The sequence below is a fragment of the Tachyglossus aculeatus genome, chromosome 7 (assembly GCF_015852505.1).
Source record: "Tachyglossus aculeatus isolate mTacAcu1 chromosome 7, mTacAcu1.pri, whole genome shotgun sequence".
Classification (NCBI taxonomy): domain Eukaryota; kingdom Metazoa; phylum Chordata; class Mammalia; order Monotremata; family Tachyglossidae; genus Tachyglossus; species Tachyglossus aculeatus.
In genome coordinates, this window is record NC_052072.1 from 3,187,785 (window position 1) to 3,211,020 (window position 23,236).

The 23,236-nt window shown below is 47.8% G+C and overlaps 1 protein-coding gene across 2 annotated transcripts in view; it reads right to left on the reverse strand.

The window, feature by feature from the left end:
- ANKRD44 (ankyrin repeat domain 44) overlaps positions 1 to 23,236 on the reverse strand; it is a 158,842-nt gene that overhangs the window by 107,213 nt on the left and 28,393 nt on the right. For both annotated transcript variants that reach the window (XM_038749028.1, XM_038749029.1), the window contains exons 2-3: positions 5,454 to 5,537; positions 321 to 399 (exon numbers count right to left, since the gene is read on the reverse strand). In XM_038749028.1, coding sequence (XP_038604956.1) covers positions 321 to 399; positions 5,454 to 5,537 — 163 coding nt within the window. The remainder of the gene's footprint in view (positions 1 to 320; positions 400 to 5,453; positions 5,538 to 23,236) is intronic.

The window sequence follows — 23,236 nt, forward strand, 5'->3', positions numbered from 1 at the left end:
AGAGCACTGGACTAAGCGCTTGGGAGAGGACGGTACAACAAGAAGCAGACACAATCCCTGCCCACAATGAGCTGACAGTCTAGGGCGGAGACAGACATTAGTAGAAAGAAATAAATGAGGGATGTGGACGTAAGCAGTGTGGGGCTGGGAGGGGGGGATGAAGAAAGGGAGCGAGTCGGGGTGACGCAGAAGGGAGCGGGAGAAGAGGAAAGGAGGGCGCAGTCAGGGAAGGCCTCTGGGAGGAGAAGGGCCTTCGATAAGGCTTTGAAGCCGGGGAGAGGGGTCGTCTGTGGGATTTGAGGAGGGAAGGAGGACCTTACCTGAGAGGATGAGGAGCTCGATGATCTCGGCGTCCCCCAAGAAGGCCGCCACGTGCAGCGGGGTGCGTTTCTCACCGTCCTGCAAGGAACCAGACCGGGCGGGCTGTGGGGCGGCTCGCACCAAGAAGCCACGCAAGCCGCTGATGGACGAGGCGGAGAAGAGACACGGGGACGGGAATGTGTCCCACGGGGGAAATCCGGGTGAGGAAAGGTGGGTGGAGTTTCTGGAGTCAATCAGGGAAGGCTTCTTGGAGGAGGTGGGGGACAGCTGGGGACTGACACACTTCGGAGAGTTTCCAGAGCCCTAGCATCTCCCACTTTAAAATGTCTTTAAAGTGGCATTAAAATGTCTTTAAAATGGCATTTGTGAAGCGCTTACCAGGTGCCAGGCACTGTACTAAGCGCTGGGGAAGATAATAATAATAACTGCGGCATTTCTTAAAGCTTCCAGGTGTCAGGTACTGTATTAAGTGCCGAGGTGGATAGAAGCAAATCGGATGGGACACAGTCCCTGTCCCATGTGGGGCTCACGGTCTCCATCCCCATTTTGCAGATGAGGGGAACTGAAGCTCAGAGAAGTGATTTGCCCAAGGTCACACAGCAGATAAATGGCGGAGCCAGGATTAGAACCCAGGTCCTCGAACTCCCAGGTCTGGGCTCTAGCCACTAGGCCATACTGCTTCTACGTGTTTTGTTTGTTGTCTGTCTCCCCCTTCTAGACTGTGAGCCCGTTGTTGGGTAGGAAACGTCTCTTTATTTGCCAATTTGTACTTCCCAAGCGCTTAGTACAGTGCTCTGCACACAGTAAGCGCTCAATAAATACAATTGAATGAATGAATGGATGAATACTGCTTCTCATTTTCACATCACTGCTGCACTAGGGAACTCTAGACTGCGAGCTCATTGTGGGCAGGGAATGTGTCTATTGTTGTATGTACTTTCCCAAGCGCTTAGTACAGTGCTCTGCACACAGTAAGCACTCAATAAATATGATTGAATGAATAGAGCATGGGCCTGGGTTCTAATTCCGGCTCCGCCACACATCTGCTGCGAGACCTTGGGAAAATCACTTAACTTCTCTGGGCCTCAGTTACCTCATCTGTGAAAAATGGGGATTAAGACTGTGAGCCCCACGTGGGACAGGGGCTGTGTCCCACCTGATTAACTTGTAGCCACGCCAGCGCTTAGTACAGTGCTTGGCACATAGTAAGCACTCAATAAATACGATTGAATGAATGGATGAATACTGCTTCTCATTTTCACGTCACTGCTGCACTACGGGACTCAATGACTGTGAGCTCATTGTGGGCAGGGAATGTGCCTGTTTATTGTTGTATGTGCTTTCCCAAGCGCTTAGTACAGTGCTCTGCACACAGTAAGCGCTCAATAAATACGACTGAATGAATGAATGGGTGAATACTGCTTCTCATTTTCACGTCACTGCCGCACTAGGGAACTCTAGACTGTGAGCTCATTGTGGGCAGGGAATGTGTCTGTTTATTGTTCTATGTGCTTTCCCAAGCGCTTAGTACAGTGCTCTGCACACAGTAAGAGCTCAATAAATACGACTGAATGAATGAATACTGCTTCTCATTTTCACGTCACTGCCGCACTAGGGAGCTCTAAACTGTGAGTTCATTGTGGGCAGGGAATGTGTCTGTTTATTGTTGTATTTGCTTTCCCAAGCGCTTAGTACAGTGCTCTGCACACAATAAGCACTCAATAAATACGATTGAATGAATGAATGGATGAATACTGCTTCTCATTTTCACGTCACTCCGCACTAGGGAACTCTAGACTGTGAGCTCACTGTGGGCAGGGTATGTGTCTGTTTATTGCTGTATGTACTTTCCCAAGCGCTTAGTACAGTGCTCTGCACTCAGTAAGTGCTCAAAAAAAAAGGAATGAATGAATAGAGCATGGGCCTGGGTTCTAATTCCGGCTCTGCCACACGTCTGCTGCGAGAACTTGGGCAAACCACTTAACTTCTCTGGGCCTCAGTTACCTCATCTGTGAAAAATGGGGATTAAGACTGTAAGCCCCACGTGGGACAGGGGCTGTGTCCCCACCTGATTAACCTGTAGCCACCCCAGTGCTTAGTACAGTGCTTGGCACATAGTAAGCACTTAATAAATACGATTGAATGAATGGATGAATACTGCTTCTCATTTTCACGTCACTGCCGCACTAGGGAACTCTAGACTGTGAGCTCATTGTGGGCAGGGAATGCGTCTGTTTATTGTTGTATGTGCTTTCCCAAGCACTTAGTACAGTGCTCTGCACACAGTAAGCGCTCAATAAATACGACTGAATGAATGAATGGGTGAATACTGCTTCTCATTTTCACGTCACTGCCACACTAGGGAACTCTAGACTGTGAGCTCATTGTGGGCAGGGAATGTGTCTGTTTATTGTTGTATGTGCTTTCCCTAGCGCTTAGTACAGTGCTCTGCACACAATAAGTGCTCAATAAATACGATTGAATGAATGAATGGATGAATACTGCTTCTCATTTTCACGTCACTGCCGCACTAGGAAACTCTAGACTGTGAGCTCATTGTGGGCAGGGAATGTGTCTGTTTATTGTTGTATGTACTTTCCCTAGCGCTTAGTACAGTGCTCTGCACACAATAAGCGCTCAATAAATACGATTGAATGAATGAATGGATGAATACCGCTTCTCATTTTCACGTCACTGCCGCACTAGGGAACTCTAGACTGTGAGCTCATTGTGGGCAGGGAATGTGTCTGTTTATTGTTCTATGTACTTTCCCAAGCGCTTAGTACAGTGCTCTGCACTCAGTAAGCGCTCAATAAATACGAATGAATGAATAAAGCATGGGCCTGGGTTCTAATTCCGGCTCCGCCACATGTCTGATGCGAGACCTTGGGCAAACCACTTAACTTCTCTGGGCCTCAGTTACCTCATCTGTGAAAAATAGGGATTAAGACTGTGAGCCCCACGTGGGACAGGGGCTGTGTCCCCACCTGATTAACTTGTGGCCACCCCAGTGCTTAGTACAGTGCTTGGCACATAGTAAGCACTCAACAAGTAACATTATTATTATTATTATCATTATTATTATTATTATTTTATTATTATTATAATTATTATGAGATGGAGGTTCAGTGAGAAGATCGGCACTAGAGGAGAGGAATGGGCCCACTGTTGGGTAGGGAATGTCTCTATATGTTGCCAACTTGTACTTCCCAAGCGCTTAGTACAGTGCTCTACACACAGTAAGCGCTCAATAAATACGATTGATGATGATGGGCAAGCTGGGTTGGAGTAGGAGTAGTGAGGTGAGGGAGGAGGGGGCCAGGGGATGGACCGCTTTGAAGCCGTTTTTGTTTTATTTTTGTTTCAGTTCCCTCATCTGTAAAATGGGGATAAAGACTGGGAGCCCCACGTGGGACAACCTGATCACCTTGTATCCCCCCAGCGCTTAAAACGGTGCTTTTCACATAGTAAGCGCTTAACAAATGCCATCATCATTATTATTACTATTATTATTATTATTATTTGATGCGGAGGTGGATGGGCAACCCCTGGAGGGTCTTGAGGAGTGGGGAAACCCGGACTGAACGTTTTTGTAGAAATGCGATCCGGGCGGCAGAGGGAAGTACAGACTGGAGTGGGGAGAGACTGGAGGCAGGGAGGTCAGTGAGGAGGCCGATACAGTCATCAAGGCGGGAGAGGATGAGGGACTGGATTAACGGGGTAACGGTTTGGATGGAGAGGAAAGGGCGGATTGGAGCGATGGTGTGAAGGTGGATCTGACAGGATTTAGTGATGGACTATGTGGGTCGAATCACCATCATCATCATCAATCATATTTATTGAGCGCTTAGTGTGTGCAGAGCACTGTACTAAGCGCTTGGGAATTACAAGTTGGCAACATATAGAGACAGTCCCTACCCAATGAGGAGAGAAGTCAAGGAAAACATCAAGGTTCTGGGCTTGTGAGACGGGAAAGATGATGAGGGAAGGATCCTCAAGCGCTAAGTCCAGTGCTCTGCACACATTAAGCGCTCAATAAATATGACTGCTCTCTTCCTCCCTTCAAGGCCCTGCTGAGAGCTCACCTCCTCCAGGAGGCCTTCCCAGACTGAGCCCCTTCCTTCCTCTTCCCCTCGTCCCCCTCTCCATCCCCCACATCTTACCTCCTTCCCTTCCCCACAGCACCTGTATATATGTATAGATATTTGTACATATTTATTACTCTATTTATTTATTTATTTTACTTGCACATATCTATTCTATTTATTTTATTTTGTTAGTATGTTTGGTTTTGTTCTCGGTCTCCCCCTTTTAGACTGTGAGCCCACTGTTGGGTAGGGACTGTCTCTAGATGCTGCCAATTTGTACTTCCCAAGCGCTTAGTCCAGTGCTCTGCACATAGTAAGCGCTCAATAAATACGATTGATGATGATGATGATGACAAGTTGGCAACATATAGAGACGGTCCCTACCCGATGAGAAGTCAAGGAAAACATCAAGGTTGCGGGCTTGTGAGACGGGAAGGATGATGAGGGAAGGATCCTCAAGCGCTGAGTCCAGTGCTCTGCACACAGTAAGCGCTCAATAAATACGACTGAGTGAATGAATGATTGAATGGTGGTGCCGTCTACAGTGATGGGAAAATCACGGGGAGGACAGGGTTTGGGTGGGAAGATAAGGAGCTCTGTTTTGGACACGTTACTTTTGAGACGTCGGTGGGACATCCAAGTAGAGCCGTCCTGAAGATGGCAGGGGGGGAAATACGAGAATGCGGAGAGGGAGAGTCTTTTAGACTGTGAGCCCACTGTTGGGTAGGGACTGTCTCTATACGTTGCCAATTTGTACTTCCCAAGCGCTCAGTACAGTGCTCTGCACATAGTAAGTGCTCAATAAATACGATTGATGATGATGATGATGAGAGAGATGAGGGCTGCAGAGGGAGATTGGGGAATCGTCCGCGCAGAGGTGGGAGTTGAAGCCAGGGGAGCGAGTGAGTTATCCGAGGGAGGGGATGGAGATGGAGACTCGAACTGAGCCTTGAGGGACCCCCGCAGTTGGAGGGGGGAGGAGGAGCCCGCCAAAGAGACGGAGCAGGAGCGTCCGGAGGGAGGTCAGAGGTGTGGAGCCCTCACCAGTGCGTTGACGTCCTCGGTTTTGTAGATGAGAGTCTTGATCTCCTCGGGATCGCCATTGAAGATGGCCTGGACCAGCGGGGGCTGCGGGCAAGGAGCCAGGAGTTAGGGGCTCCGCGCCCAGGAAGCCGGCCTGCGGACCCCCAAGTCCTCGCCAACCTCCCTTCTCTCCTTCCAGCCCAGCCCGCACCCTCCGCTCCTCCGCCGCTAATCTCCTCCCCGTTAGGCCTCGCTCTCGCCTGTCCCGCCATCGACCCCCGGCCCACGTCATCCCCCGGGCCTGGAATGCCCCCATTCCCTCTGCCCATCCGCCAAGCTGGCTCTCTTCCTCCCTTCAAGGCCCTGCTGAGAGCTCACCTCCTCCAGGAGGCCTTCCCAGACTGAGCCCCTTCCTTCCTCTCCCCCTCGTCCCCCTCTCCATCCCCCCATCTTACCTCCTTCCCTTCCCCACAGCACCTGTATATATGTATATATGGTTGTACATATTTATTACTCTATTTATTTATTTATTTATTTTGCTTGTACATATCTATCCTATTTATTTTATTTTGTTGGTATGTTTGGTTTTGTTCTCTGTCTCCCCCTTTTAGACTGTGAGCCCACTGTTGGGTAGGGACTGTCTCTATGTGTTGCCAATTTGTACTTCCCAAGTGCTTAGTACAGTGCTCTGCACATAGTAAGCGCTCAATAAATACGATTGATGATGATGATGATGATTCCCGGCCCGGAAAACCACCCTTCCTTCCCACCGGCAGGCAGGGCCCAGGCGGGCTGTCCCTGGGGCTCCAGGAGGCCTTCCCAGACTGAGCCCCCTCCTTCCTCTCCCTTCCCCTCCCCACACCACCTGTATATATGTTTGGACGGATTTATTACTCTATTTTATTTGTAAGTATTTATTCTTTTTATTTTATTTTGTTAATATGCTCTAGTCTTGTTGTCTGTCTCCCCCTTCTAGACTGTGAGCCCGCTGTTGGGTAGGGACCGTCTCTAGATGTTGCCAACTTGGACTTCCCAAGCGCTTAGTACAGTGCTCTGCACACAGTAAGCGCTCAATAAATACGATTGAATGAATGGGGCTGGGGCACCTGGGGTGACAGCCCTGCGCCCCGTGTCCCGGGAGAGGGGGATCCCCACATTCCCAAGCCCCTACACAACTACCCCACCTCCTCCCTCTCTTCTTGTCTCTCCCTTCCTCCCTCTTCCCTCCCTCTTCCCCCTTCCTTTCTCTTCCTCCCTTTCCCTCCTCCTCTTTCCTTTCTCTTCCTCCCCTTTCCCTTCGTCCTCCTCCCTCCTCCCACTTTTCCCTCCCCCTTCAGCCCAATTTTTTTAAAATGGCATTTGTTAAGCACTTACTATGTGCCAAGCACTGTACTGAGCACTGGGGTGGATACGGTTACAGTGGAGCTCAGTTCCCTCGTGTAAAATGGGGGTGAAGACTGTGAACCCCACGTGGGGCAATCTGCTTACCTTGTATCTACCCCAGCGCTTGGCACATAGTAATAAAATAACAGTCTAGAGGGATAATAACAATGATGGTATTTGTTAAGCGCTTACTATGTGCCAAGCACTGTTCTAAGCACTTTCACTATTGACATGAACGAATGCGAGAGGTTTGATTGATTCATTCATTCATTCAATTGCATTTCTTGAGCGCTAACTGCATGCAGAGCACTATATACTAAGCGCTTGGAAAGTCCAATTTGGCAACAGAGACGGTCCCTACCCACCAACAGGCTCACGATCTAGAAGGGGGGAGGCAGACGACAAGACAAAACAAATAGACAGGCATCGATAGCATCAATAGAAATCAATAGATTTATAGCTATAGACACATCATTAATAAAATAAATGGAATAATAAATATGCCCATATATACACAAGTGAGAGGAGGGGGAGTAGAGGGAGGGAGTTGGGGTGATGGGGAGGGGGAGGAGGAGAGGAAAAGGGGAGGGTGGGATCGGGAAGAAGGGAAGGCAGGCTTCCTGGGGGAGGTGGCCTTTTAAGAAGGATCCTTTTTTTTAATCCTGTGAAGGAAAGAGGTTCTATCAAAGAGGTTGAGAAGCAGTGTGGCTCAGGGGAAAGAGCCCGGGCTTGGGAGCCAGAAGGTAACGGGTTCTAATCCCAGCTCATTCATTCATTCAATCGTATTTATTGAGAGCTTACTGTGTGCAGAGCAGTGGACTAAGCGCTTGGGAAGTTCTAATCCCGGCTCATTCATTCATTCATTCAATTGTATTTATTGAGTGCTTACTGTGTGCAGAGCACTGTACTAAGCGCTTGGGAAGTAAAAGCTCCACCACATGTCTGCTGTGTGACCTTGAGCAAGTCACTTCACTTCTCTGAGCATCAGTGACCTCATCTGTCAAATAGAGATGAAGACTGTGAGCCCCCCATGGGACAACCTGATCACCTTGTATCTCCCCCAGTGCTTAGAACAGTGCTTTGCACATAGTAAGCGCTTAACAAATGCCATCATTAATACTATTACCCCTCTGCTTGCCTCTTTAAGATGCTTTAACGTGGCTCAGTGGAAAGAGAGCCCGGGCTTCGGAGTCAGAGGTCATGGGTTTGAATCCCTTCTCCCCCACATGTCTGCTGAGTGACCTTGGGCAAGTCACTTCACTTCTCTGAGCCTCAGTGACCTCATCTGTAAAATGGGGATTAAGACTGTGAGCCCCACGTGGGACAATGTGATCACCTTGTATCCCGCCCAGCGCTTAGAACAGTGCTTTGCACATAGTAAGCGCTTAGCAAATGCCATCAATTGCTATTATTATTATTTAAGAAGAGAAATAGTGTGGACCAGTGGGTAGAGCCCAGGCCTAGGAGTCAGGGGACCTGGGTTCTCATCCTGGCCCCCGCCACCTGTCTGCTGTGTGACCTTGGGCCAGTCACTTCACTTCCCTGTGCCTCAGTTCCCTCATCTGTAAAATGGTGATCATCATCATCATCATCATCAATCGTATTTATTGAGCGCTTACTGTGTGCAGAGCACTGTACTAAGCGCTTGGGAAGTACAAGTAGGCAACATATATGAAGGGATGAAGGTCCCTTCATTCATTCAAGTCACTGGATCGTATTAAGCGCCTGCTGTGTGCGCAGCACCGTCCTAGGAGCTTAGGAGAGGATGACAGAACAATAAACAGCGTGGCTTAGCGGCGAGAGCCCGGGCTTGGGAGTCAGAGGTCGTGGGTTCTAATCCCGGCCTCGCCACCTGTCAGCTGGGTGACTTTGGGCAAGTCACTTCACTTCTCTGGGCCTCAGTGACCTCATCTGGAAAATGGGGATGAAGACTGTGAAGCCCCCCGTGGGACAACCTGATGACCTTGTCTCTCCCCCAGCGCTTAGAACAGTGCTTGGCACATAGTAAGCACTTAATAAATGCCGTTATTATCATTATTATTATTATAGTAAGCGCTTAACAAATCCCATCATCAATAAACAGACACAGGCCCTGCCCACAACAAGGTTACAGTCTAGAGACTGTTGAGCCCCAAATGGGACATGGGGTTGTGTCCAACCTGAACAGCCTGTGTCTACGCCAGCGCTTAGTACAGTGTCTGGCACCTAGTAAGTGCTTAACACATTCACAGAAAAATAAAAATAAATAAAACTGAAGGGCCAGATTTGATATTTTTCAATTATTTCAATGTTCCACCAGGGGGCGCCGGAAGGCAACATCCGGCCGCTCTAGCTTGCCCAATTAAGGGAAGGGGATTATGGGTAAAGATGGGGGGGGTGTCAATCAATCAATCAATCAATCATTCAATGGTATTTATTGAGCGCTTGCTATGTACAGACACTGCTCTAAGCTGCTTCTAGAGAAGCAGAGTGGCTCAGTGGACAGAGTCCAGGCTTGGGAGTCAGGGGTCATGGGTTCTAATCCTGACTCTGCCACATAATAATAATAATAATAATAATAATAATGGCATTTATTAAGCACTTACTATGTGCAAAGCACTGTTACAAGGCAATCAGATTGTCCCACGGTGGGCTCACCGTCTTCATCCCCATTTTACAGATGAGGGAACTGAGGCACAGAGAAGTTCATTCATTCAATCCTATTTATTGAGCGCTTACTGGGTGCGGAGCATTGTACTAAGTGCTTGGGAAGTACAAGCGAAGTGACTTGCCCAAAGTCACCCAGCTGACATTTGGCCGAGCCGGAATTTGAACCCATGACCTCTGACTCCAAAGCCCGGGCTCTTTCCACTGAGCCACGCTGCTTCTCTAACTTGTCAGCTGGGTGACTTTGGGCAAGTCACTTCACTTTTCTGGGCCTCAGTTCCCTCATCTGGAAAATGGGGATGAAGACTGTGAGCCCCCCGAGGGACAACCTGATCCTTAGTCCAGTGCTCTGCACACGGTAAGCGCTCAACAAATACGACTGAAAGCATGAATGAGAAACGTTCCCTGCCCACAGTGAGCTTACGGTCTAGAGGGGAAGACAGAAAGCAGACAGAGATGCTGCATAGGACAGATCATCCACTCAAATCATCATCATCATCATCAATCGTATTTATTGAGCGCTTACTGTGTGCAGAGCACTGGACTAAGCGCTTGGGAAGTCCAAGTTGGCAACACATAGAGACAGTCCCTACATAACAGGGGGCTCACAGTCTAGATGGGCTCACAGTACTTGAAATGCGATAAATTTCACAAATGATAAGTTTAGTATCGCTCAAATGCCCAGAAGCCAATCACTGGTATTTATTCATTCATTCAATCGTATTTATTGAGCGCTTCCTGTGTGCAGAGCACTGTACTAAGCGCTTGGGAAGTACAAGTCGGCAACATCTAGAGACGGTCCCTACCCAACGGCGGGCTCACGGTCTAGAAGGGGGAGACAGACGACAAAACAAAACATGTAGACGGGTGTCAATACCGTAGGAATAAATAGAATTATAGCTAGATGCCCATCATTAACAAAATAAATAGAATAGTAATATTCTAATATTCTAATAGTAATATTCTATTTATTTTGTTAATGATGGGCATCTAGCTATAATATGTCCAAGTAAAATAAATAGAGGAATAAATCTGCAGTGCTGTGGGGAGGGGAAGGAGGTAGGGCAGGCGGGATGGGGAGGAGGAGAGGGAAAAGGGGGCTCAGTGTGGGAAGGCCTCCCGGAGGAGGTGAGCTCTCAGTAGGGCTTTGAAGGGAGGAAGAGGAGGATGTGGAGGCGCTTACTACGTGCACAGCACCGGACTAAGCGTGTGGGAAAGGACCCACGGGGAGGCCATGAGCCCCGCTCACAAGGGACGCCGACAGTGAATCTGTAAAATGGGGATGAAAACTGTGAGCCCCACGTGGGACAACCTGATTGCCCTGTATCCGCCCCAGTGCTTGGAACAGTGCTTGGCACGTAGTGGGCGCTTAACAAGTACCCCAATTATTATTATTATTATATGTACATATGTGTAATTCTATTTATTTTATCATTGAGGTGTATATATCTATAATTCCATTTATTTATAATGATGCTACTGACGCCCGTTTTCCTTGTTTTGTTCTCTGTTTCCCCCTTCTAGACTGTGAGCCCACTGTTGGGTAGGGGCCGTCTCTAGATGTTGCCAACTTGGACTTCCCAAGCGCTTAGTACAGTGCTCTGCACACAGTAAGCGCTCAATAAATACGACTGAATGACTGAATGAATAATAATGGCATTTATTAAGCACTTACTTTGTGCAAATAATAATAATGATGGCATTTATTAAGCGCTTACTATGTGCAAAGCACTGTTCAAAGCACTGGGGAGGTTACAAGGTGATCAGGTTGTCCCACGGGGGGCTCCCAGTCTTCATCCCCATTTGACAGATGAGGTCACTGAGGCCCAGAGAAGTGAAGGGACTTGCCCAAAGTCGCCCAGCTGACAAGTGGCCAAGCAGGATTAGAACCCACGACCTCTGGCTCTTTCCACTGAGCCACGCTGCTTCTAGACTGTAAGCCCGTTGTGGGCAAGGGATGGTCTCTGGTGCCGAACTGTACTTTCCAAGCGCTTAGTACAGTGCTCTGCACACAGTAAGCGCTCAATAAATATGACTGAATGACTGAATGAATAATAATGGCATTTATTAAGCGCTTACTATGTGCAAATAATAATAATGATGGCATTTATTAAGCGCTTACTATGTGCAAATAATAATAATGATGGCATTTATTAAGCGCTTACTATGTGCAAAGCACTGTTCTAAGCACTGGGGAGGTTACAAGGCGATCAGGTTGTCCCACGGGGGGCTCCCAGTCTTCATCCTCATTTGCCAGATGAGGTCACTGAGGCCCGGAGAAGTGAAGTGACTTGCCCAAAGTCGCCCAGCTGACAAGTGGCTGAGCAGGATTAGAACCCACGACCTCTGGCTCTTTCCACTGAGCCACGCTGCTTCTAGACTGTAAGCCCGTTGTGGGCAAGGGATGGTCTCTGGTGCCGAATTGTACTTTCCAAGCGCTTAGTACAGTGTTCCGCACACAGTTAAGCGCTCAATAAATACGATCGAAGGAATTAATGAATGAAAAACCTGGCTCTCTGAGGAGAAAAATAGATTTTGTCCTTCAACCACGCGATTTTTTTTCTTAATCTGCGGTCAGGTTTTTTTTTATGACTTGAAAGAAAACATCAGCCTGAAAAACAGGAAAAGCTCTCATTTCAAGTTTTTAGAAAATGTCGGTTTCACTTTCACGCATTTAAAAAAAAAAACTTGAGTGCTGTTGTCACGCTCAGTACAGCGCTCTGTCACCCTCGGTCGGACTGCTTTGCCATGTCAGCTGTGTGGCTTCGGGCAAGTCACTTCCCTTCTCTGGGCCTCAGTTCCCTCATCTGTCAAATGGGGATGAAGACTGTGAGTCCCCCGTGGGACAACCTGATCACCTTGTAGCGCTTAGAACAGTGCTCTGCACATAGTAAGCGCTTAATAAATGCCATTATTATTATTATTTGTCAGCTGTGTGACTTTATTATTCCCCCCCCAAGTGCTTAGAACAGTGTTTCGCACATAGTAGCGCTTAACAAATGCCATCATTATTATTATGCTCAGAACAGCACTCGGCTAACCTCAGTACAGTGCTCAGCAGCCCTTAGTAGAGTGCCCTGCAAGCCCAAATACAGAGCTCTACAACAATAATAATAATAATAATGGCATTTATTAAGCACTTACTATGTGCCAAGCACTGTTCTAAGCGCTGGGGAGGTTACAAGGTGATCAGGTTGTCCCATGGGGGACTCACAGTCTTCATCCCCATTTTACAGATGAGGTCACTGAGGCCCAGAGAAGTGAAGTGACTTGCCCAAAGTCACACAGCCGACAATCGGCAGAGCCGGGATTCGAACCCATGACCACTGACTCCAAAGCCCGGGCTCTTTCCACTGAGCGACGCTGCTTCTCGCAGAAAAGGAAAAAAGCAGCAGCCTGGCATATTATATATAGCCCGGGGCTGGGAGTAACAAGGACCTGAGTTCTAATCCCGGCTCTGCCTGCTGTGTGACTTTGGGCAAGTCGCTTCGCTTCTCTGGGCCTCAGTTCCCTCATCTGTCAAATGGGGATGAAGACTGGGAGCCCCCCGTGGGACAGGGACCGTGTCCAACCTGATGAACTTAACTTAGGTGGTTTAGGGGAAAGAGCCCGGGCTTGGGAGTCAGAGGTCGTGGGTTCTAATCCCGCCTCCGCCACCTGTCTGCCGTGTGACCTTGGGTAAGTGACTTCCCTTCTCTGGGCCTCAGTTCCCTCATCTGTAAAATGGGGATTGGGACCGTGAGTCCCAAGCAGGGCAGGGATTGGGTCCGGCCTGATTTGCTTGGATTCCCCCCACATCCTCCCCCCACCCCAGTGCTTAGTACAGTGCCTGGCATTCATTCATTCATTCAATCGTATTTACTGAGCACTTACTGTGTGCAGAGCACTGTACTAAGCGCTTGGGAAGTACAAGTCGGCAACATAGAGAGCCATTCCCTACCCAACAACGGGCTCACAGTCTAGAACTGTGTCTCCCTCCGCCGACCCCGAGCTGGACCCATTTTGGGACGGGAAGCAGCATGGCTCAGTGTAAAAGAGCTCGGGCTTTGGAGTCAGAGGTCATGGGTTCCAATCCCGGCTCCACCACTTGTCAGCTGGGTGACTTTGGGCAAGTCACTTCACTTCTCTGGGCCTCAGTTCCCTCATCTGTAAAATGGGGATGAAGACTATGAGCCCCCCGTGGGACAACCTGATCACCTTGTAACCTCCCCAGCGCTTAGAACAGTGCTTTGCACATAGTAAGCGCTTAATAAATTCCATCATTATTATTATTATCATTTGGGTAAGTCACTTCACTTCTCTGGGCCTCAGTGACCTCATCTGCAAAATGGGGATGAAGACTGTGAGCCCCCCGTGGGACAACCTGATCACCTTATAACCTCCCCAGCGCTTAGAACCAGTGCTTTGCACATACTAAGTGCTTAATAAATGCCATCATTATTATTTGGGTAAAAGTCACTTCACTTCTCTGGGCCTCAGTGACCTCATCTGCAAAATGGGGATGAAGACTGTGAGCCCCCCATGGGACAACCTGATCACCTTGTAACCTCCCCAGTGCTTAGAACAGTGCTTTGCACATACTAAGTGCTTAATAAATGCCATCATTATTATTTGGGTAAGTCACTTCACTTCTCTGGGCCTCAGTGACCTCATCTGCAAAATGGGGATGAAGACTGTGAGCCCCCCGTGGGACAACCTGATCACTTTATAACCTCCCCAGCGCTTAGAACCAGTGCTTTGCACATACTAAGTGCTTAATAAATGCCACAATAATTATTTGGGTAATTCACTTCACTTCTCTGGGCCTCAGTGACCTCATCTGCAAAATGGGGATGAAGACTGTGAGCCCCCCGTGGGACAGCCTGATCACCTTGTAACCTCCCCAGCACTTAGAACAGTGCTTTGCACATAGTAAGCGCTTAATAAATGCCATCATCATTATTTGGGTAAGTCACTTCACTTCTCTGGGCCTCAGTGACCTCATCTGCAAAATGGGGATGAAGACTGGGAGCCCCCCGTGGGACAACCTGATCACCTTGTCACCTCCCCAGTGTATAGAACAGTGCTTTGCAAATAGTAAGCGCTTAATAAACGCCATCATTATTATAATATTCTTATTCCTCTCCCGCCCCGCGCCCAGCGCTCGGCTTTGGGCAGTCCCGGCCTCCCCACCCCCTCGCCGAGGGGAGCGGAAATTGTGCACATTTCTGCTTCCTCAGTTTTTCTCTGAAGCAACCGGGCCTCGTTGCTTCATCTGTTCCGTTTAGGCCAGAAAATGGGGGGCCTGCCCCCCACACATGCCCAGCCTCCTCTGATGCCAACCTCCTCCCTGGGCCTCCTCTGATGCCAACCTCCTCCCTGGGCCTCCGTCTCGTCTATCTCGACGTCGACCGCGGCCCGTCTCTGGCCTGGCATGCCCTCCCTCCTCACATAACCATTATAATAATGGCATTTGTTAATCAATCAATCAATCAATCGTATTTATTGAGCGCTTACTGTGTGCAGAGCACTGTACTAGGCGCTTGGGAAGTCCAAGTTGGCAACATATAGAGACAGTCCCTACCCAGCAGTGGGCTCACAGTCTAAAAAGGGGGAGAGAGAACAAAACCAAACATACTAACAAAATAAAATAAATAGAATAGATATGTACAAGTAAAATAAATAAATACAGTAATAATAGAGTAATATTTGTTAAGCGCTTACGATGTGCCAAGCACTGTTCTAAGCGCTGGGGGGGGATACAAGGTGATCAGGTTGTCCACATGGACCTCACAGTCTTCATCCCCATTTGACAGATTCATTCATTCCTTCAGTTGGATTTACTGAGCGCTTACTGTGGGCAGAGCACTGGACTAAGCGCTTGGGAAGTACAATCAATCAATCAATCGTATTTATTGAGTGCTTACTGTGTGCAGAGCACTGGACTAATCAATCAATCAATCAATCGTATTTACTGAGCGCTTACTGTGTGCAGAGCACTGTACTAGGCGCTTGGGAAGTCCAAGTTGGCAACATCTAGAGACAGTCCCTACCCAGCAGTGGGCTCACAGTCTAAAAAGGGGGAGACAGAGAACAAAACCAAACATACTAACAAAATAAAATAAATAGAATAGATATGTACAAGTAAAATAAATAGAGTAATAAGAGAGTAATATTTGTTAAGCGCTTACGATGTGCCAAGCACTGTTCTAAGCACTGGGGGGATACAAGGTGATCAGGTTGTCCACGTGGGCCTCACAGTCTTCATCCCCATTTGACAGATTCATTCATTCCTTCAGTCGGATTTACTGAGCGCTTACTGTGGGCAGAGCACTGGACTAAGCGCTCGGGAAGTACAATCAATCAATCAATCGTATTTATTGAGCGCTTACTGTGTACAGAGCACTGGACTAATCAATCAATCAATCAATCGTATTTATTGAGCGCTTACTGTGTGCAGAGCACTGTACTAGGCGCTTGGGAAGGACAAGTTGGCAACATATAGAGACAGTCCCTACCCAGCAGTGGGCTCACAGTCTAAAAAGGGGGAGACAGAGAACAAAACCAAACATACTAACAAAATAAAATAAATAGAATAGATATGTACAAGTAAAATAGAGTAATAATAGAGTAATATTTGTTAAGCGCTTACGATGTGCCAAGCACTGTTCTAAGCACTGGGGGGATACAAGGTGATTAGGTTGTCCACGTGGAGCTCACAGTCTTCATCCCCATTTGACAGATTCATTCATTCCTTCAGTCGGATTTACTGAGCGCTTACTGTGGGCAGAGCACTGGACTAAGCGCTTGGGAAGTACAATCAATCAATCAATCGTATTTATTGAGTGCTTACTGTGTGCAGAGCACTGGATTAATCACTCAATCAATTGTATTTATTGAGCGCTTACTGTGTGCAGAGCACTGTACTAAGTGCTTGGGAAGTACAAGTTGGCAACATATAGAGACAGTCAATCAATCAATCAATCGTATTTATTGAGCGCTTACTGTGTGTACAGCACTGTACTAAGCGCTTGGGAAGGACAAGTTGGCAACATATAGAGACGGTCCCTCCCCAACAGTGGGCTCACAGTCTAGAGCGGGGAGACAGAGAACAAAACCAAACATACTAACAAAATAAAATAAATAGAATAGATATGTACAAGTAAAATAAATAAATAGAGTAATAAATTTGTACAAACATATATACATATATGCAGGTGCTGTGGGGAAGAGACTAAGAGCTTGGGAAGTCCAAGTCGGCAACATGTAGAGACGGTCCCTACCCAACAGCGGGCTCACAGTCTAGAAGGGGGAGACAGGAGACAAAACAAAACATATTAACAAGATAAAATAAATAAAATATGTACAAATAAAATAAATAAATAGAGAAATAAATCCGTACAAACATATATACATCTACCCAGGTGCTGTGAGGAGGGGAAGGAGGTCAGGCGGGGGGGATGAGGAGGGGATGAGGAAGGAGGGGGCTCAGTCTGGGAAGGCCTCCTGGAGGAGGTGAGCTCTCAGTAGGGCTTTGAAGGGATGAGGTAACCGAGGTAACTGAGGCACAGAGAAGTTAAGTGGCTTGCCAGGCCACACAGCTAAGTGGTGGAGTCAGGATTCGAACCCATGACCTCTGACTCCCAAGCCCGAGCTCTTTCCACTGATCCCACAGACAACCCCTCTCGGCCACCTTAAAGCCTTACTGAGGGCCCATAATCGTAACAATAATAATTGCAATTGATAATGATGGTATCTGTTAAGCGCTTACTATGTGCCGAGCACTGTTCTAAGCGCTGGGGTAATAAGAATAATAATGACGATGGTATTAGAGAAGTCATGTGGCTCAGTGGAAAGAGCCCGGGCTTTGGAGTCAGAGGTCATGGGTTCAAATTCCGCTCCCCCACTTGTCAGCTGTGTGACTTGGGGCAAGTCACTTCACTTCTCTGGGCCTCAGTTCCCTCATCTGTAAAATGGGGATGAAGACTGTGAGGCCCCCATGGGACAACCTGATCACCGTGTAACCTCCCCAGCACTTAGAACAGTGCTTTGCACATAGTAAGCGCTTAATAAATGCTGTCATCATCATCATCACTGCTCTAAGCGCTGGGGCAATAATAATAATAATGACGATGGTATTAGAGAAGTAGCGTCTGCTGTGTGACCTTGGGCAAGTCACTTAACTTCTCTGAGCCTCAGTTACCTCACCTGTAAAATGGGGATTAGGACTGTGAACCCCACATGGGACAACCTGATCACCTGGTATCATCATCATCATCATCAATCATATTTATTGAGCGCTTACTGTGTGCAGAGCGCTGTACTAAGCGCTTGGGAAGTACAAATTGGCAACATCTAGAGACAGTCCCTACCCAACAGTGGGCTCACAGTCTAAAAGGGGGAGACAAGGAACAAAACCAAACATACTAACAAAATAAAATAAATAGAATAGATATGCACAAGTAAAATAAATAAATAAATAAATAAAATAGAGTAATAAATATGTATAAACATATATACATATCTACAGGTGCTGTGGGGAAGGGAAGGAGGTAAGATGGGGGGTATCCCCCCCCCAGCGCTTAGAACAGTGCTTTGCACATAGTAAGCGCTTAACAAATGCCAACATAATTATTATTATTATTATTATCGTGGCTCAGTGGAAGGAGCCCGGGCTTTGGAGTCAGAGGTCATGGGTTCAAATCCCAGCTCCACCAACTGTCAGCTGGGTGACTTTGGGCAAGTCACTTCACTTCTCTCAGTTCCCTCATCTGGAAAATGGGGATCAAAACTGTGAGTGCCCCGTGGGACAACCTGATCACCTTGTATCCCCCCCAGCGCTTAGAAAAGTGCTTAGCACATAGTAAGCGCTTAACAAATACCATCATCATTATTATTATTACCCCCGGCCTGGCAGCCACATTTTAAAAAAACCCAAAAAAGAGCCCCCAGGCTGCCCAGCTGTCCAGTTGTAAAAAGAAAACCTTTTTCCGTCCGAACAAATGTCGTTCGGTAGCTTTGTGGGCTGCCGAGAGGCAGGAAGGATAAAAAACAGGTTGTGGGTTGTGGGCGCTACCATGGCAACCGGGGAGGTTGGGGGACGGGGTCTGGTCCCTGCTGAGATAGGTAACAATAATAATAATTAAGGTATTTGTTAAGCGTTTATTATGCGCCAGGCACTGTAATAATAATAATAATAATTATGATCAATCTATCAATCATATTTACTGAGTGCTTACTGTGTGCAGAGCGCTTGGGAAGTACAAGTTGGCAACATATAGAGACGGTCCCTACCCAACAGTGGGCTCACAGTCTAGAAGGGACTCTGATGGTATTTGTTAAGCCCTTATTATGTGCAAAGCACTGTTCTAAGCGCTGGGGAGGTTACAAGGTGATCGGGTTGTCCCACGGGGGGCTCACAGTTTTAATCCCCATTTGACAGATGGGGGAATTGAGGCCCAGAGAAGTGAAGTGACTTGCCCAAAGTCACCCAGCTGACAGTTGGCGGAGTCGGGATTTGAACCCATGAGCTCTGACTTCAAAGCCCGGGCTCTTTAATAATAATAATAATAATGATGATGGCATTTATTGAGCGCTTACTATGTGCAAAGCACTGTTCTAAGCACTGGGGAGGTTACAAGGTGATCAGGTTGTCCCACGGGGGGCTCACAGTTTTAATCCCCATTTGACAGATGGGGGAATTGAGGCCCAGAGAAGTGAAGTGACTTGCCCAAAGTCACCCAGCTGACAGTTGGCGGAGTCGGGATTTGAACCCATGAGCTCTGACTTCAAAGCCCGGGCTCTTTAATAATAATAATAATAATGATGATGGCATTTATTGAGCGCTTACTATGTGCAAAGCACTGTTCTAAGCACTGGGGAGGTTACAAGGTGATCAGGTTGTCCCACGGGGGGCTCACAGTTTTAATCCCCATTTGACAGATGGGGGAATTGAGGCCCAGAGAAGTGAAGTGACTTGCCCAAAGTCACCCAGCTGACAGTTGGCGGAGTCGGGATTTGAACCCATGAGCTCTGACTTCAAAGCCCGGGCTCTTTAATAATAATAATAATAATGATGATGGCATTTATTGAGCGCTTACTACGTGCAAAGCACTGTTCTAAGCACGGGGGAGGTTACAAGGTGATCAGGTTGTCCCACGGGGGGCTCACAGTTTTGATCCCCATTTGACAGATGAGGGAACTGAGGCCCAGAGAAGTGAAGTGACTTGCCCAAAGTCACCCAGCGGACAGTTGGCGGAGCCGGGATTTGAACCCATGAGCTCTGACTTCAAAGCTCGGGCTCTTTAATAATAATAATAATGATGATGATGGCATTTATTGAGCGCTTACTATGTGCAAAGCACTGTTCTAAGCACGGGGGAGGTTACAAGGTGATCAGGTTGTCCCACGGGGGGGTCACAGTTTTAATCACCATTTTCCAGATGAGGGAACTGAGGCCCAGAGAAGTGAAGTGCCTGGCCCAAAGTCAGACAGCTGACAAGTAGCAGAGGTGGAACTTGAACCCATGACCTCTGACTCCAAAGCCCGTGCTCCTTCCACTGAGCCCAACTTGTACTTCCCAAGTGCTTAGTACAGTGCTCTGCACACAGTAAGTGCTCAATAAATATGATTGATTGATTGAGCCATGCTGCTTCTGCTTCACTGTACTAAGCGTCGGGAGAGGACGCAACAACAATATACAGGGCCTGTTTCCCACCTATAACGACGCACTCTCTGCCCACATGAGGCTTCCCGTCTAGCGGGGTCGGTGATGTCCGGGAATCAGAGAAGCAGCGTGGCTCAGTGGTAAGAGCCCGGGCTTGGGAGTCAGAGGTCATGGGTTCAAATCCCGGCTCTGCCACTTGTCACCTGGGTGACTTTGGGCAAGCCACTTCACTTCTCTGGGCCTCAGTTCCCTCATCTGTAAAATGGGAATGAAGACTGGGAGCCCCCCCGTGGGACAACCCGATCACCTTGTAACCTCCCCAGCGCTCAGAACAGTGCTTGGCACGTAGTAAGCGCTTAATAAATGCCATCATCAAAAAAATAAAATAAAAATCAGGGACGCCAGAGCGGGCAAAGACAGCCGTTCCCAGTTGGCCGCCCAACCCTGAGAAATGCCAAGCTGCCGTCTGTCATCATTGGCTGGGTGACTTTGGACATGTCACTTCACTTCTCTGGGCCTCAGTTACCTCATCTGTAAAATAGGGGTGAAGACTGTGAGCCCCCCGTGGGACAACCCGATCAACTTGCAACCTCCCCAGCGCTCAGAACAGTGCTTGGCACATAGTAAGCGCTTAATAAATGCCATCATCAAATAAATGAAATAAAAATCAGGGACGCCAGAACGGGCAAAGACAGCCGTTCCCAGTTGGCCGCCCAACCCTGAGAAATGCCAAGCTGCCGTCCGTCATCGTCGGCTGGGTGACTTTGGAAATGTCACTTCACTTCTCTGGGCCTCAGTGACCTCATCTGTACAATGGGGATGAAGACCGGGAGCCCCCCGCGCGGCAACCCGATCACCTTGTAACCTCCCCAGCGCTCAGAACAGTGCTTTGCACGTAGTAAGCACTTAATAAATGCCATCATCAAATAAATAAAATAAAAATCAGGGACGCCAGAGCGGGCGAAGACAGCCATTCCCAGTTGGCCGCCCAACCCTGAGAAATGCCAAGCTGCCGTCCGTCATTGTCGGCTGGGTGACTTTGGAAATGTCACTTCACTTCTCTGGGCCTCAGTTCCCTCATCTGTAAAATGGGGATGAAGACTCTGAGCCGCCCGTAGGACAACCCGATCACCTTGTACCCTCCCCGGCGCTCAGAACAGTGCTTGGCACATAGTAAGCGCTTAATAAATGCCATCATCAAATAAATAAAATAAAAATCAGGGACGCCACAGCGGGCGAAGACAGCCGTTCCCAGTTGGCCGCCCAACCCTGAGAAATGCCAGGCTGCCGTCCGTCATCGTTGGCGTTCCATTCCGCTTCCGAGAGTGCGGAGCTCCCAAAATCAACAGGCTTGGAATCCCTCTTGTCCCCCCTCGAGGCACGAGAGGAATTCAGGAGATGTCTGCTCCGAATACTCTGCAGCTGGCCCCAAATATTAATAATGCTGGCATTTGTTAAGCGCTTACTAGGTGCAAAGCACGGTTCTAAGCGCTGGAAAAGCCTATTTAAGCCCTAAGCCATCGGCGTACCCACAGATTCCTCCTCCCGGCGCTTAGAACAGTGCTCGGCCCATAGTAAGCGCTTAACAAATGCCATCGTTATTATTTCTAAATTGCTTCAGCGGTCCTCCCGCTGCTCCTGTGTCTGCCAGGCAGTCGATCAGATTTATTGAGCGCTTGCTGAGTGCACAGCACTGTACTAAGCGCTTGGGAGAGGACAACAGAATAATATAAAATAATGATGGTATTTAAGCGCTTACTATGTGCCGAGCACTGTTCTAAGCGCTGGGGGGGATACAAGGCCTTCCCAGACTGAGCCCCCGTTTTCCTCTCCTCCTCCCCTCTCCTGCCCTACCTCCTTCCCCTCCCCACAGCACTTGTATATATTTGTACAGATTTTTTACTCTATTTATTTTACTTGTACATATTTACTACTCTATTTATTTGATTAATGATGTGCATACAGCTACAATTCTATTTATTCTGACAGTTTTGACGCCGGTCCACGTTTTGTTTTGTTGTCTGTCTCCCCCTTCTAGACCGTGAGCCCGTCGTCGGGTAGGGACCGTCTCCATCTGTTGCCGACTTGGACTTCCCAAGCGCTTAGTCCAGTGCTCTGCACACGGGAAGCGCTCAATAAATACGACTGAATGAATGAATACAAGGTGATCACAGGTTGTCCCCCGTGGGGCTCCCAGTCTTCCTCCCCATTTTCCAGATGAGGGAACTGAGGCCCAGAGAAGTGAAGTGACTTGCCCAAAGTCACCCAGCTGACAAGTGGGGCAGCCGGGATTAGAACCCAGGACCTCTGACTCCCAAGCCCGGGTTCTTTCCAATAAGCCACACTGCTTCTCAGTCATATATGTATACACGTTTGTACATATTTATTACTCTATTTATTTTACTTGTACATATCTATTCTATTTATTTTATTTTGTTAGTATGTTTGGTTTTGTTCTCTGTCTCCCCCTTTTAGACTGTGAGCCCACTGTTGGGTAGGGACTGTCTCTAGATGTTGCCAATTTGTACTTCCCAAGCGCTTAGTACAGTGCTCTGCACATAGTAAGCGCTCAATAAATACGATTGATGATGATGATGATGATGACATGTTCCCTGCCCACAAGGAGCTGACAGTCTAGAGGGGGGAGACAGACACTAAGAGAACTGAATAATAATAATAATGATGATGGTATTTGTTAAGCGCTTACTATGTACCAAGCACCATTCTAAGCGCTGAGCACTGAATAAATAAGGGATATTCGTTCAGTCAATTCAGTCGTATTTACCGAGCGCTTACTGTGTGCAAAGTACTGTACTGAGCGCTTGGGAGGGGACTATATGACAGAGCTGACAGTCTACAGGGGGAAGACAGACGTGAATAGAAATCAATAAATGAGGGAGGTGGACATAAGTGGTGTGGAGCTGGGGAGGAGGGAATAAAGGAATAAATCAGGATGATGCAGAAGGGAGTGGGTAAAGAAAAAATGAAGGCTTAGGGAAGGCACCTAGTAATAATAATTAATAATAATAATAATAATAATAATAATAATAATAAAGCGCTTGGGGGAGGATAATATAACAAAAATAGACAGATTCCTGCCCACAATTAGCTCTGGACATAATAATAATAA